The 17,410-nt window shown below is 37.1% G+C and overlaps 1 protein-coding gene across 11 annotated transcripts in view; it reads right to left on the reverse strand.

The window, feature by feature from the left end:
* ADGRL2 (adhesion G protein-coupled receptor L2) overlaps positions 1-17,410 on the reverse strand; it is a 128,291-nt gene that overhangs the window by 13,630 nt on the left and 97,251 nt on the right. For 9 of the 11 annotated variants that reach the window (XM_059821981.1, XM_059821980.1, XM_059821978.1 and 6 more), the window contains 8 exons: positions 17,197-17,380; positions 15,164-15,286; positions 14,691-14,896; positions 13,434-13,607; positions 12,164-12,373; positions 10,939-11,159; positions 9,580-9,646; positions 1,070-1,161 (listed from right to left, as the gene is read on the reverse strand). In XM_059821981.1, the coding sequence (XP_059677964.1) occupies positions 1,070-1,161; positions 9,580-9,646; positions 10,939-11,159; positions 12,164-12,373; positions 13,434-13,607; positions 14,691-14,896; positions 15,164-15,286; positions 17,197-17,380 (1,277 nt within the window). Of the gene's footprint in view, positions 1-168; positions 214-1,069; positions 1,162-9,579; positions 9,647-10,938; positions 11,160-12,163; positions 12,374-13,433; positions 13,608-14,370; positions 14,374-14,690; positions 14,897-15,163; positions 15,287-17,196; positions 17,381-17,410 lie in introns of all 11 variants that reach the window. The other 2 variants (XM_059821990.1, XM_059821982.1) reach the window with 2 other exon arrangements.

Below are 17,410 nucleotides of genomic sequence, written 5' to 3' on the forward strand. Positions count from 1 at the left end.
CAGAAGCAAGCAATTTAAAATTATAAAGGCATATAATAGTTAAAAATTCTTTAGCAAATCAGGTATCTCAAAACTGTTAATTAAAATTAAGGGAAATCCACAATATTGACCGAGTTTGTAAAGTTAAAAATCATGCTAGAAACTTGTTAATGTAGGGTTCTATCTTACCCAGGTAAGTCCGTATTATAGTAGCCATCACAAACACGGTAATTACTGGTGTGGATGAGAAGACAGAAAGAGGAAAAGGAAGAAAAGAGAGAGATGCTAAAGATTAGCTCTCTCTCACATCATGCAACATGCAATGAAGCTGATACTGACCTATCTAGAACATCTAGTTCACAATGTTAGCCTTACTGAAAAATCTCCCTTTGCCATTTTCAACATTCAAAGCAAATCTGTAAGACCCTTTCACATCCAACCCTCAGTGTTAGAAACTTGCACCATCCCTTCAGTGTTGATAACAAAAACCTTCAGTACAACGTAAAGTTATACAGAATACAGTAAAACGCTATCTAAAGAAGTAAGAGCTGCCAAAGCCTGGTTAATTATATAACACTTATATTACTCTGCAAAAGGGATACTGCAGTACAGCACCATGATAAAGTCAACATTTGTTAAATTAGCATGAAAACAGCAGATAATCTTCAAGTTAACAATAATAATAGAGTCAATTCTCTTGGGAGAACAGGATTACGAGTAGAAACTGCTCAGAATCCCTAAATCAAAAAGTCATTTAGCAAAACAAACTTAATATAATCATATCAGCCGTGCAAACAGGAACATCATTTTTGAACTGCATTTTAAATGCAAATGAAATTTCTACAGTGCTGTGGCATTTCCGTGAAACAGTTTCTTGGCACTAGTTCCAGGCTGAATTATCTAATTTTGACCGGCGTATGTGACATTACAGCAACAATGTGACGAAAGCAGGACTGGCTCTGTTTGCTTCTAATTGACATCTGCAGTTGCTGGGAGACAATGGCATGTGCTCCTAATGGAGAGTAGCTTTCAATCAGTTCAGCAATCAGAAAATAATCATAGTTCTCATACTCAAACACAAAGCACTTACTTAATGTTTTCCAACCTGCTAGAGTCTGGTTTCAAAGTGTTTGAGTGCTTCACCATTTTGCACAATGTGATCACCAGGAAGATAAGATTCAGCTGTCAAAACAGATAAGAATGAAATTAAACTACTTCAAGTAATGATGAGTAATGATGATGTTACAGACTAAACAAAAACCCCATGGTTTATTTTCAAATATGTTGTGCAACTGGGTAACTATATCAGACAGTCTGTAAAAGGTGATTGCAAACATAGATGAGGGGAAAAACATGTTAGAAGTTCTTGTTTCACTTAATTTTCCAAATTCACCTCATCATCATGAACCACCATATTTAGCTCATGTTCAACACTTGCCATTGTCAGTCTCGCTCTGTCTTCCAGCATGTTGTGCTCGGCCCCTGTTCCCCTTCGCCTGCCACCTCTGGCCCTGTTCCCCACCTCACTGACTTCCTCTGAGGTCTACGGTTTACCCCCTTACTGTACTATACTAACTGTCTTTTTATCACCCCACCCTGCTTCTGGCATGTTTTTCGCCTTTCCTGGTTTCTCCCTTTGTATTTTTTTATTCCCTTTCGTTCTCACAAATCCCACTAGGGTCTTGAAAACAGCTTAAATGTAACTGAAGAAAAAGAAAAAGAAAGAGAAAAAGAAACACAAAGATGTAGCAAATGCATTAAACTTAACAGTGCCATAGACATGTTCTGGTGGTGCACCCCCCTACTGCCCTCTTTCCCTTTGGAGTCTGGATTCTGTCGAAGCAAGACTGCATGTCACTTGAAGGAAAGGACTACGCTGTCTTATTCTTGTTGTGTCATTCATATAGCTAACACCAGAGAAGATACTGAAGGTAAATTTTTATCGTTTTCCTATTGTGAAACTGAATCACAGTTATCAAAGATACTAGGTGCCTTTCTCCTATCGGTTTCAAAGCATGTGGAGAGCACAGGCAAGCCAAATACAAGGATGCCTGTAGAATACAGGTTGAAAAGTGGTATACAGTTAATTTGAGTAATCAGTACGTGCTGTCCTATATCACGCAGACAATTCAAATAAAATTGTATGTTTGAAAATAGTAAGAGTTATGTCCTTTCAGGGAGAAGACATACAGTCTGGTGAAGAGGAGGCTCAGGGGAGACCTTACCGCTCTCTACAACTACCTGAAAGGAGGTTGCAGAGAGGTGGGTGCTGGTCTCTTCTCCCAAGTGATGAGTGACAGGACAAGAGGAAATGGCCTCAAGTTGTGCCAGGGGAGGTTTAGATTGGATATTAGGCAAAACTTCCTCACTGAAAGGGCTGTCAAGCATTGTAACAGGCTGCCCAGGGAGGTGGTTGAGTCACCATCCCTGGAGGTATTTAAAAGATGAGGTGCTTAGGGACATGGTTTAGTGGTGAACTTGGCAGTGTTAGGTTCACAGTTGGACTTGATGATCTTAAAGGTCCTTTCCAACCTAAACGATTCTATGATTCTATCCTTATATACTAGTACAATGGTCCACAAGAAATGGCTGAACTGATAGCTAAGAAAAGATGGGAGAATATGCTTGGACATCCTTATAGCACATATATTAAATAGTTTATCACCCCATTCTTACAATCCTCTGTATATATTTGCAATTGGTTACTGATGGAGAATGATCAAGCCCAGTCTCTCATTTTGGGGAGCATTTGGTTTGAGACAGCATCAAAACCCTCACAGTTTTTGTAACATTGGGGATACCAGTTCATACCAGCTGTGTTCCTACAGCTGTGCCGTAACAGTCAGAAATGTCACTGAAATCCTAATAAAGAGCAGGTCTTAACAATCTAAAAAAGAGAAGTATTTTGAAGGCTCTGATCAGAGTCTGTTAATAAAGACATGGACTATAGAAATAATTCCTACTGCTAAGGGCAATCAAGTTATCACTGCTGCTGCTGTCTCAAAATCAGGATGGACAGTATGAACTATAATACAGTTCTCAACACCAGAACAGTATTTGGCAGCTTTTGATCTCATCAGTCCTGATTCAAAGAAAAACATTTTTACAATTGTATCTTGAGATTAATACAAAAAGTGTATGTGATACAAATAACAAAAATAAGCTTTTATAATTTATATCTGTCTGTGTTTCAAGAACTGACAGAAAACACTTGACTTTTAAGTAGAGGTATGTACATGGTGTAGGTTAAGAATTAATTCCATTGCTGCAAAATGTAACAGAATTGTCAGTGTCTCATGACCCTGATGATTATCTTCTATGATTCTTCAAGGTAATGACTAACCAGTTGAGAAAAACTTCATTATATCATTGTGATCATTTTGTTCCTCTTATGTAGGTTTCCACTGTACTGCTTAAGTTCCTTGGGTGAGAAAACAAGTTGCTTCCCTCCCTGGCCTTTGCACCAGGCAGAGGACGGGGGCTCTGTATGTGACCTGACCCTCAGTTCCATGCCTTTGCAGGCAGACTTTCTTCTTCTGTATTTGAAAAAGTTTCTTGCACATTTTGGTAGCTGACATAACATGAACTTCTCCAGTCTACTTAAAAAAATGTAATTTCAATTTACTTTTTGTGAAAACAAACAGATTAAGAGCTAAGAGACATGCCTCATGCCAATCCTAACATGTAAATCAACTTTGGCTGCAACCTGCGCAACGGGGAGTGCAGAATCCAGTTCAGAATAGTATTTACAGCACAGCTGGAAGCTAATCCTTGCCTAAGTAGCTACCCTGGAGTATCCTGTATTGGACTAGCAACATCGTTCTTGGATCAAAAACTCATAGACATGGCTTAGCCCATAAATGACTGCCTTATGAAACGAGAGGTTTTTATCCTCTGATTCTTTGTACGACTGAAGTGCTGGTTTGACATATGAAAAACAAAATCTTGTATTTACATACTGAGGTTCCTTTGGTGAAATGCAAGCAGCCACGGCCCTACCCCAGAGCCTGAGCCAAGCTCCAGCGTATTAACCAGGTTTTATGTAGATACTCAGCTCTCTCTGTACATATGTCCTTGCTGGACTAGGGAATAACCATACATAGCAGTTTCTTAATAGACACTTTAATTCTAATTTAGGTACAGAACTCCAAAAGCAGCCCACAGAAACAATAATGCTACATCACAGTAGCTGAAAAAGTCCTTCCAAGAAGAAAAGAAAAAAAAAGCAAAATACCGTACTTTGAAGACAAAGTAACTATGACAACAGAGCATATGATACTTGTTTCTCCATCACTGTGAAATATTGCATAGTTTTCAGTTTCAGCAGTCAAAAGACCATGGTTTGCCACTTGTTCAAACATGCTGGCATCTCTGTTACACACTGTATCATTATCAAAAGCCTATTTTGCTCGCTTACAAATACTGTAACCAAACCTTTCTACAGGTTCACTTTTGGCTCCCTTACTGCTCTTCGTCTAGAAATTGATTGTTTTGGAGGAACTCATGAGTTAAAGACTTTTGGGCATCCTGCCATTTTATTTCACAAGACACTAAGCAGTGAGGGAAGGGAACTTGTTGAATAATTGCTTTTAGAAAGAATGGCTGAATTACTTTTCTTGGTGAGAAATACATGGGGGGAGAAGGAAACATACTTAGTGCTTTTGCATTCACTTGTACCAACTTTGTATAAGGAAAGCTTTTTCAGCCCTGAGCAACCTGGTCTGAGCTTAGAGCTGAGCCTGTTTTGAGCAAGAGGTTGAACCACAGATCTCCTGAAGTCCCTTCCAACATGAATAGTTTTGTGACTGTGTGAAAACTGAACTGTTACTCATCTAAGAAAATGAATCTCTAGATATTTTCCAAGCTTGAAAGACAGTCTGAGTAGGACACCTTTCTTTAAGAAGAGTGTTCACCACAAACATGGAATACTCTGGGGTCACCTGAAGGCCCAAATGAATGGCAAGATGGACTTTTGAAAGCAAACTTATGAGGGAAAAAATGGGCCTCTGACAATGAAGACCTTCTCATCACTTCATATAACATAAAGGACTAGTGACTGGCTGAGCCTCATCCCGACAACCGGGCTGCATCCACCCCAGATGAACCAAAATCTGCACCTGAACAGTACCACTCTGCTTCAATGATAATAAAAAATATAAATAGATCGTGTAAACACACACACAGCCACAGTGTATACATCTCAAACAGTTGTGAAATTATACCCTTGATAAAGTCAGTAAAATCTCTTCCCTGCTGCCCTTCTGAAAATCAGACCAACGCTCTTTCAAAGGCTAAAAATAAGAATTTAAAAGTCTGGTCAGGCATCAGGTTTGGATTTGAAGGTTCTGCTGTGATACCGAGAGTGACAAAACACACAGTTACAGTAGGTGGAGCTATAATGAGAGACCTCTTAAAACATTAGCTGATAAGAATAAGCAAAAACTTAGATGGATAGTATTTCTTTAATGTTTATACTAGGTTTTTGCTGTAATTTCTAAAATATATTATAGACTACAAGCAACAGGATACTGAATTACATAGAGAACTAGCTTAATCTATGCTCGGATTTTAGAAATGCACGTAAAAGTGAAAAAAAATAATTAAAGCACCTTTTAAAATGCTAGTTCCTACTTATCTCTTAATATGACAAGTGTAATTGGATAAAATGGACTGAAAGAAAGACAATTAGATATATATTAAAAAATTAAAAGTAACTACTTTAAAAATATAAAATTTCAAGAATTTTTATGGTAATAATGAAACACAGCACCCTGGAAGATCATGCTTCTTTCATAGCCAACACACAGAGGGCCATTTCTGGTTTGGAAACCAGAAGGTACTGGACATGAAAAATGGTATAAGTAGGAATTTTGTCTTTTTGGCAACTGAAACCTATGTAATTTTGAGAGAGAGAGTGTCTTCAAGTCAAATTAACTTTTTTAAAAAGTGGATGCAATAACCTGCACAGAAGACTAATGGATTGGAATTAGTTGCAGGTACAATGAATTAGTAGCCACATAAATCTAGATTTTGCAACAATTATGATAAATTTCCCCCTGTGAGCAACAGATAAATACCATTTATCAAGTGTCTACTATAGACAGGTATACATGTATTACTTACATACATAAGCTTACAAATACAGTCCATTTTCATATGTGGAGCTAGGTTATATGTGCATCTGTATGTATACATCCACTAAGTATGGTGAAGTAATGCCTCAACCTGAGTGAAAAAATAAACTATCTTTCCTACGTTAATGAAACAGGACATCCTAGGAATTTTTGCTTAATCAACCTTCGGTAGCCTAATGTATTGGCTCCATCTGCGAGAAGCAAATTCCAGTGGTTTTGGCTGAATTAAAGTCAAATCAAGAACACCCATTCCCTGGATATGAATGAATATGGATCTACATAGAAGTCAAAATACTCAGGCTTTTCTGACCACAGATTACAGGAGTACACTGTTTGTTTTATAGCCATCAACCTGCTCAATTGAATCACGTCCGCCTGAGCTTAGCATCTTAAAATTCATTCCACACAGCCTGCAGTGCTGACATGGATATGATAAGACAGAAGAACAGAAACACCACTCTGAAGTAACCTAGCTGAACTGCACATGTTCTGACCCTTTTTGAACTCCCCGGAGCTTTTGTTACCTGGCAAACACAGCTCTAAAACTGCTCTTGTATCTCCAGATCTTTGCTCTTAGCCATGCAGTAGCCTATTTCTCTCTGGGACTAGCAGCAAGAGAGGTGCTCTCTGAAGAAGGCTTCTAAATGAGTGTGCATGCTGAACTCTTACTGAACTGAATTAATTATTAAAGATGCAGATGGAGCTGTCCAAATGATAAGAACAGCTCCTGATGTACCATGATCCAAGCTTTCATTAAACCATTTCAGGCATACTAATGGTTTCCCACTACTCATTACTTACATGCTCTTTTCTCATAGATATAATAACCCTGGTGCCCAAAGGCATGACAGGCTATGGAAATAGTGAAGTTGAAAGTTCCTCAGAAGACGTACTAAGGAACTTTGTACTTCCCCCCTATACTTCCCATCCTCATTTTGTGCAAACCTGTATACAGATACAAGTGCAAATGCTTATAAACTCAGAGAAAAAATTGTAAATTAAAGTAGTAAGCAAGATTGTCAAAAAAGAGTTTATGTGCATTGACAGCACTATTAAACTGAGAATCATAAGAGTGATTTGATTAACATGTTAAAAAGCTTACCAAGGTGAAATTCTCACATGCTACTGACACTAAGTAAGCTACGCTACAAATATGGCTCTTCGGTTACACTGCACATAACATATTATTTTTCAGCCATTACACTTCTCACACTTCTTCTCCAGTCTTTCTTGCTTTCTCAGTTGGGACGATTAGAGGGCAAAGCAATTGCTAGAGAAGAATTACTCCCAGGAACTGTGCTGTGATTGCTACCTGCTGTTTCATATTTTTGAAGTTGGGAATACTGCTCCCAAAGGCCTTCTGCGTCTCAGCCTAAATGATTTGCTGGAGGATAATAATGTCATGGCCAGTAAATAATAGTGAACTATGTCTGTACATGGTCAATATGATTAAATGTCCTTCACCTCTGTTCTCACTCTGACCTGGTTACGAGGAAGTGAAAAAGCCGTCAGCAATGCCCAAAGCTTCCCATGTGAAATGTTATTTTAAAGCAAGGGAGAGAAATAGAGTTGATTTAGCAAAATACTCCTAGTAACAATAAAATAAAAAGCTAGACACAAAAAGCAAAATTATCACCTCACAATCAGACTTCAGGTAACTGAACTGTTGTGGCATGAAACTTAGAACAATCTTCTAGTAATGGTTACAACAACTGCAAGAAACAACTTTGTGTTGAAAAATATTGTCTACCATATTGAAAATGCTAAGTATATCTTTCAATTGCAATTGTAGGTTTCATTAAAAAAGAATCCGTATCATCCTGAGACTTGATTTAATTTAAATGTATTTAGAATAAACTCTGTACAATTATTATGGTCTGTACTTAGATCTTACAAACACTACAATTTTTCTGATTCAACTCATACACACATGAGTTTTGGCATCTACGGCTATTTCTTTGAAAATATGCCAATGAACTCGAACATCTTCTACACTGCACAACTATCTTTTCTTAAGTGACTGCTCAAGGACTGAAATAGTTTTTGATATAAACAGAGAGTAAAACCAACCTAAGTATACATAAGCTTATTTCAATATTGAAGATACCAGGAAGGAATGAATTATCTACAAAAGATTGGCCGGGTACGTTTTTTATAGAAAGTTCCACAATCAAAGTATCAGTTTATTTTCACATGGAGAAGTAACGTAAACTAGAAGCTGCAAAAAGTGTTGAAACAGTTCATCTGGCGTATAGATCTATAAAAGTCAGGAATTTCAAAATTATGCCTGATGTGTGTGCTTCTGGCTGAAAAAATAATAATAACAGAATACAATTCCTGAATTTGGAAATTCAAGGGAATAGAAATTCTGTTAGCATTTCACACCTCTACTACTGTATAAAGGTAGGGGAATAGGTAACTATTCAGACTTTCAAAAGCATGAAAACAAATTAATTCATCCTTCCAAACTATCAGCAGTTATAAGAAAAGCTCTCTGTGTACATAGGCTATGACCCCAGCACCAGCCTTCTAGAATATTTCCCAAGTATAGCCAGGCTTTAAAGATACTGAACTAGCAGAGAAAAATAGTGAGCCAAAATGTGCATCTTGCATTCACTTTTCTTCCCAATTCCTGTGTTGTGCAGTGTTGGTACTATTAGTCTGAAACAACAGGGAGATGTTTTTTCCCTGGCTTGACAGATGACTATGCGCTTTTTACCTGAAAGTGCTCAGAGAATGGATAATTGATGTATGAACACAACATTCAATCTTAAATGGACAATGGGGCACCCAGCTGTGGGTGTACAGATGGGTGTGCATGCATACGACTTCACTCAAATGATTGCAAGAACGTGTATATGCTTTCTACTGGATACATCATATTCTATTATTTATACTAAACCAGATGAACTTGTACGTCCGACATACATTACATGTAGCATAAATACACACGGAAGTAGTCATGGAAAAAAATGCATATAAATATGCAAATACACATACAAATACTGTGTAAGTGTAATGAAATACAAGATTTATTTAATTATCCAATGCGCTAGAACACCCTTTTGAGATAATTATGTTGGATAATTAGCAGTTAAACTCTGGAACAGGTACAATAGTGACTCAATTGAAAGCAATAATAATGTTTCCTTTAAAAAACCCCCCTGTGTTTGGTACGTCATTGATTTTTCTTATGACTACACATGTCAATACGACCTTCAGAGTTCAAGCCATTAGGAAAAAATGGCTATGCTGAAGTGCCACCACAGCTTTGACAATTAATCATTTGGTCAGCACTCTTTAAAGATTTCTAAACATTTATATAACCATTGGTCACATCACAAATTGTTTATAAGCATTTTCATGAAATGTCTTGTGAATAAGGATGGTATTGAATGATGTTATTCAATTTTTTTAACTCTGCTGTAAGGCAAAGTAAAAGGAGTGGAAAAAACAAAATTCTTACCAGAATAATAAAGGTAACAGGTCCAATGAAACTCCAGATAAAATAGTTATCTACATGGAGCCAGCAACTATCATGGAAAAAAAGAGAATGGAAAGTGAACAATTGCGTTAGCACCTCAGTCCAATAAATAGAAACTGTAAAAATACTTCTTAAGCTAACATTTCGCCAGTCAACAATGATAAACATTGCACAGTACCACTCAATCCATGGGCAATTTTTCCTAACCCGAAATTCTTCTGATGAGTCCTGTTTAATAACACTATTGAACTTGAAAATACATCATCAGGAATAGCTAACATATAAGAAGAAAACAAAAGGAAAATGAGCTCTCCCTCCTTTCAGTCAGAAGGTTTGGTCACAGGTGCTATCATGGACTAATGAATCTAACATCAGTAAGTATTTTTCACAGGTTTTCCATGTAATCTTCAAAATCTGCTTTTAACTTTGTATCATACGCAAAGCGCTTACTCCTGAGGAATACAAGATAGAAAATGTTCAAATGCCATGTTTTGCTGAAGAACAATATGGTATAAATAAAATGCCCCAACTGGGAGTTGAACAGTAGAGAAAGAATACATATGATACCAGACTAAATGACGTGTAAACCCATTAGGGCCAACTTCACTTAGCGATTCGTTTTTCATACAGCCCAGCTCCCTGCTGAATTGCTCTTATTTGTCTTTCATCAGTAGCAAAATCAAGCAGCTTTCTTGTAGTCAACAGTATCTTCCCATTCTGTAACTAATTTCATCAAAGGACAAAGTAAACACTATTGGAAGGCAAATTCGTGCCGCCGGCAACTCAAATCCTCAGAAATGTTTTCTGTCTACCTTCTGTCACTTTCTATATATATCTGTATTTTTGTAAATAAAAGGCAGTGGCTAATTTTAATCCTGCTCTACTTGCCTGATAAAATATTATCAAAGTGAAACATATGGGTTGGAATATTGTACTGTCATAATTCAGGATGAGAGTTAGCTAGAGGGGCAGTTGAACAAAGAGATCTAATGAAGCATTAGCTTAAAACTGGGTGGGTTAGGCCTGTCAGATACATTAAATTGAGAATTTTTACTTAATATACATTTGAGGCCAAAAAGTTATTTACTTTTTCAATTTGTTTCAGGTCAATCTTTTGTTTTAAAAGAAAGACCATAATTTAGAATCGGTCTCTCTAGAGTACAAATCCTCTGAACCTAGAGAATTACAAAAGACTTGATTGTAATTTGTGCACAGCATTGCCATTCTCTTACCAATAAAGCTTTCAGATGGTATTTGAGTCTGCCAGGGACCCTCTGACAGCTAATAGGCTTTAAAAAATTATTCACTTGAAAAACACTCAGGTCACTTGCAATTACTTACGCTTTCTCTGTTCCGTAGCTCTTATAGTCAATAGCCGCTGAGACACCAACTACAGTAGCAGGGAAGAGGTAGCCAGCAACATAATAGTATTTCTTCCTAGAATATTCACTTTCAAATACTTCTACTAACATTAGATAAAGCTGCACTCCTTCTAGACACATCCAGGCAAAGGCTGCCAGGAAGAAAAAGTGTAAGAGACCTGCAAATATTGGACATGCAATCTGCAAAGAAAAAGAAAGATGGAAATATGAACCACAAAATCTTCACATGTCCTATTAAATACTGTGTAATAGAACAGCATATACTTCTATCAGATATCTTTCACAAATTCAGGAGCATTTTCCCTACCTGAAAACATACACTGAACATTTGAAAATACTAATGTGTGCTCACTAGCTACAGAAAGTAAATTAGCTAAACGGTGTGAATGAAGATAAAGAAATGGCACCCTCACCCTCCAGTCTTCAATTATAGAGTGGACTTTTCAATTTTATAAGCAACTCTTTAATTTTGAAACCGATATGGTTTTAGGACTTACAGTTTAGATAATCTGAGGCATGAACAGTTGGTTCTAGATGCATAATGTAATACTGCTTATTTAAAATTATAAAGTGGCCATCAAGCCATTTTTATCTGCTGTAATTTGGAACTTTCTACTGTCGTAACAGAAATCAACCTGAATTCTCTCCGCTTTGGCTGAGTACTGGATGAAACTATACTGAGTTACTAAATTTCAATGCAATGAATCATTTCAGAATTAATTTCACCAATACTGCCAAAAAACCTGCATGAATGTGCAGTGTTAAAAATCTGTAAATATATAGATAAGGCTCTGTACTAATATATATACATATGCACAAAAAAGTAGTCAATAGCTGTTGAGACATACTAACATACAGAGAAAACATATATATGTTCCTAGTACATCAACATTTAATTTCATCTCCTCTTTCAAAAGTTTAACCGCCCGCTTCCTTAATAGCCGATGTTTCTCAACTGAAAATGAAAAACATTGCAGTAAGTGGGAGATTAAGGCCACAATGATATTTTTGATAGATGTAAATACTATTTATGAATACGTCTATCTTATTTTCACACAGAGCTTTTATTTCAGCCTTGCTGTGTCAGAATGCTGAAAGCTTGGCAGTGTTGTCATGTTTTAATTCAAATCCATTTCAAACAGTCATTTCAGAGAACAAGATCAGTACACACAGAGAAAACTTACCTTGTACTCTGTCTTATCGATGCCTATTAGGAAAATGAACTCAGCAATGAATAGGTTGATACAAAGGTTCTTGTGAATAGTGTTACGATCACTTTGCAGGCCACGGAAAAAACAGAATGTGAAGATGCAGATGGCCAGGCAAACAAGAGAGATGACAATTCCCACCCAGGTGATGACAGTGAGGAGCAATTCGTGCACTCCATCTTTGTACTAGAAATAACCAAGAATGGAGAAAATTAATATGACTCTTTATGAGTATAAACAAAAACCTGTTTTCACAGGTAGCACCCAGAAAAGTTACTTGTGCATTACATGAGATGGGCAAAATGTACTCAGTAATTTCTCAGTCTCAGGTAAGCTTCCCAGAAGAGCAAGATTAGGGTAAGTAGAAGAGGAGCAGGTCTGAGAGAAAAATGTGACTATTTTAGCAAGATCAGAGAGCGTTTTTACTTTTCCTATAGCTCGCTGTAAACTTGTCAGGCAAGAACAAGCAGAGAAACATAAAATTTTGAAAGTGCCACTAGGCTCTGATGCAAACGAAGAGGAGAGCTTTCCCTGGGACCTCCTGTAAGAGTGAATGTTCTTTCCTACAGACCTGCAACTCCACAGCAGAGAAGAAAGCAACGATTTACACACCAATTAGGACAAAACGCAGAATATGTCATGCATGTAATTCCAGCTCCAATCTCACTTTCAGCTAAAGAAAGTTCCTTGCTTCAGTTGCAACAGAATCACTTTTGTCATCTCAGTCATCTTTTCAGAGACCTTTCTGAATACAATGGCTTTGTGAGAAATCTCATATCCTTGCAAATATTGCATGCTCCAGGCCCCCTGACATCCAGTAAGTGCTTTAACTAGACAACAAAATTTCGGAGTATGAAGAGGCATTTAAGCAACCAGTATGGAAGCTCCTTGACCTTCCTGCTGTAAGGAGAGCTGGCACTTGTGCTTCCAGGGAACAGCCTGCACAGCTGCCCCTACAGATACTCTCCAGCCATACTGAGGGGAAGCCTGTAAAACTTTAAAAAGTCAGTAACTTTAAAGTATGACTCAAAGTAAACTCTTGTCCTTCTTGTTTTTCTTTCCTGTTATTTTGCTTGTAACTATGGGTGAAGAAGGAAAGTGCTACAGAAAGCAAACTGCTTTGGAAAGAGTGTGTAGAAGCGACAAATATTTAAGAAACTTCAGCAATTTTGGATCTTGCTAAAAATTTAAAGCTAAACCTTTAAAAATTTGTTCCCTGTCCATGGCTAGAAACATCATCACCTACCACAATTTCACGATGAGCCATGAGAATCGCAAAGTTGGTTAGGTGACTGCAAGCACACGTTGTATGAGTTTTATTTGTGTCAACCAGTTTGCAGCCTTGAGTTGACCAGTATCCCATCATAGTCCTCTCTGAGTAGTTCCAGAAGGAACAATTTGCATTGAAATAATTGTCAGGCTGGGAGATAAAAGGATAACATAAAATAAGGATTTTACACACTAAGATGGCAATAACAATTGCTTAATATGTGTAAAGGGTAATTTAGATTAAACTTTGCATGTTTCGGACTATAAAGTTTTTCATCAGCAAAACTGTGGACTATGTTATACAAGGAAGACATCTAGTTTAAAAGGGACTTTATAGTCCAAAACACTCTAAAGTGTAGTCTCAATTACTGTAGACGCAATTTTAAACAATTACAATTTCCATCTTACGATTTTATGCACCAATGGTACATTATAGCCATTTTTGCTTTCTGCAAAACTAGGATTGCGCATTTATTCTGAAGATATTTTTCCTGTAATTGAGAATTTGAAAATATGATCTTTTTCCTTTGATTCTCACCTTTGGTCAGGCCAAAGTCATGTGAACAGACATCAAGAAAAAGTTCATTCCTCAATGCCTATCTATTTTGATGAAAAACGATCAAAACAGTTTTATAAAAAGAGGCGAAATGAGAAGAAAATCCAACCATATTTTCTCTGTCACGGTAGTGATTATTTACTTTCCCCATGTGAGACATGAAAACAGAAAGGACCAAACGAACGAACAAAGAAACACATCAAATAAATTACCATGAAGAAAATACACAGTAATTTGAAGTGTAACAAACCAAGATATAGTACTTTATTCGTCACTGAATAAAGGCACTTAAAAAATTCGTATAGGCTTCCAGAACTTGGTCCAAAATTAACGTAAAAAGTTAAAGTGTCATTAAAACCTGCTACATCAGACCACCAAGAATCTTAACAGTTATTTTCTACCCTGCTACTAAGATAAGAGTTAATTTTCAGTTAGAAACAAATTAGTCATTTACATTTTCATGTTGATTACTGAATTAGCTTTCATTAAGAATACACTTAAGTTCTAATAATCACTGAACCAGGCTCATTTAATTTTATGTTCATAGACTTAACTAAGCTTGTGTCTCTGACCTAGTTCAACATTTAAAATTCAAATGGAAAAAAGGTTCTTTTTCTGCATTGCTTTTCTCTCTTGCTGATTTTATGACCTTCCCATTAATTCATTAGCATAACTCACATCAATGTGCTCCAGCGTAAAATGCACAGGATCAGTCAGGTACACCCGGCTAGACTCCTTGTTGATAGAGGCTGCAATGACGTGGGAGTTGACTGCGATCGTGCTATTCCGCCCAGCAAAGTCGCTGCCTAGCTTTATGGTTGCGTTTTCAGTACTGAGAAAACGCCCCAAACTTTTGTAAATGATGAAAACCAGTTTTGCTAATCCTACAAAAGAAAAAAAACCCATCATCATGCCACAGAGGTCTACAGAAAGACAGCAACCTGTACTCTAATAAACTGACAATAAAGCATCGGTAAACAGAGAGGCATTTTCTGGCTATGGATTTGAAGAAAAACACCCAGGTACCCACGATCTTTGAGAAAAAGCCACAGAGCAGTGTGTTGTGTTTTGTTTTGATATTTTAACTAGGGGAGGTAATGTAGGTTTTATAAAAGTTAATGGAGTTTCAGTGCTCTGTGCCGAAGACTCACCATTCCTGCTGTTCTGTTTCACGGTGCTTGCAGAGAGCTGAATTGAGTTGCCTCCTTTACTGCCCTGAGGAAATTTCAAGTCCTGCACCTGGCCCTCAGTAATGAGCACTGCAACATCCAAAACTAAGCAGACCAGAGGAAAAAAAAAAACAAACCAAACAACTGGTAAAAAAGGAGAATGCAGAGAAAGTCTCTTGGCAGATTACAATATGCCAGATGACAATATTTCCCCCCACTTTTTATTTTGTTTTCTCACACTGCTGTCCTCATTTGCCACTGTAAAACTGATCTGTACTGCCTGTTTAAAGCACAGAGTTAGTTTCTTTAACTAACTAGTGTACACTACTAAAATGACAGCACTTTAACAGTGATAACATGACATCAAACCTTGTTTTAATTTGTGCCCCGAAAACATCCACTTAAAAATACCACACACACGTTGCAGAGAAATGTTAATTTTGAAGCTCCTAATGTCTATGCAGTATCCTCTGCTAACAAATTTAGAACTTTAAGTATTGATTTAGATATAACAAATTTTTAAAACAGTCAGCAAATGAATACCTAAGTATACTTATGCCATGTATTTAGCTAAATCAGTATTTGTATCTAAAAAAATTTCCTAAATCTAATTCTGTACAAAGGTTTATAGGAAACCATTTTATTGGTTCTGCTAAAAATACTTAAATTGAAAACTTAGATATCACCCAGCCTTACTTAAGTTTGAATTTTATAACACATCGTATATCGGGAAGCTTTCATGGGATTACCGTCGAAGGCTGAATTCCTTTGGATATGTAAAATCATGTAGGTCAGAGTGGTCCATTTGTTGACAAATATCTGCATTATATTAAACTGGTCTAACTATAAGTCTAATATAGACCGACAAAAGGTATGAAAGTAGGGAATGATTTCTCTTTTTGTAAGCAAGCCACACATATGTATGTGCACTGGGAATTCAGTCTTGCATGGCATCAGTAATGTGTTACTATGGCTTGAAGACAGCTTATCACAAGAAGTGATGTTCAGACAGTCTTCTGAGCTCCATGGAACTGCTCATGTACATCCTGAGAGAGATCTTCTGTGATTCTACCCACATTCCTTCAAAAACAACTGGTGCAGTTACTTTGCTAACAGACTGTAACACCTTTCCTCATCCTTTCCCAGTATCTTCCTACTCAAATTAAAAACTAGGCAGAATCATCTTCTAGTTACAAACATGCAGACATTGAAACGTGAAAAGTCCCATTTCTGCAGTCTATTCCAAGTCTCCATCTTGATACCCCTCAAATTCGCAGACTTTCAGCTTCCTTGTACCTCACTGAGACTACATTAATCTCTGTAATAAGATGAAGGAATTTTAATTTTATGCATAGCAATGATTTTTGCTTTAACACATCCCGCATACCAATATTTGCACATCACTAATACCAAAGCCCTTCATTTCTCTGTCACCACTTAAATTCCAAATTATGCTCCAACTATCTTCAGCTATTTTGCAGTCTCTGGAGCATAGCTATTCTGCATTATGGGAGATGTAGTTCACTGAACACATTTTTACCTGAAGGCAGTCATGTTTAATAAAAACATTTGGCCTATGTTCTGAGTGCCTAAAATATTTAACTGGCAGAGTACGTTGCAAAAAGTAATTTAAATTCATTAGGAACAGTTTATATATAACAGGAAAGCATTTGTGCAGCTCTACAGAAAGCAGTTACCTCAAAAAATCCATACTCTGCCATTTAAGCACTCTTCATATCCATACATTCTGCTAATGATTTTTCAGTGGTAAATCAACTTTACAACATCAACTACTTTCCATTTTACACTGTATTAATGACATTAAAGAAGAATGCTAATTTTGAGGAACTAAACAAGAGAAGCATGTCTCCCTCGCTTAGCAGAATTTACCTTTCCACCAAATGTTGTGCAGCTCAGCTTTCAAAGAGTAGCTCGCTATCTGGAATATTTTTTCCTGATTTTGCATAAAGCAATGCACAGCACTTTAAATTGCGCTTGAAAAGAAATTTACTTACCGATATTTTCTGTCGGCATTGAAACTCTAGTTGGTTCTAAGAGATTATCAGCCAAGACAAAAGCCCCTTCTTCCAAGGTATCAAGTAGCATTGTGGCTGCATGGGCTTGTTCTGAAGAATTCATGTCCTTCCAGGACTCCAGAGCTTCAGGCCTGAGCAGGTTGTCCACTGTATCCACAATTGCCTGCGTTCATTAGAAAACTATCATTAGGTC

The sequence above is a fragment of the Gavia stellata genome, chromosome 10 (assembly GCF_030936135.1).
Source record: "Gavia stellata isolate bGavSte3 chromosome 10, bGavSte3.hap2, whole genome shotgun sequence".
Taxonomy (NCBI): Eukaryota; Metazoa; Chordata; class Aves; order Gaviiformes; family Gaviidae; genus Gavia; species Gavia stellata.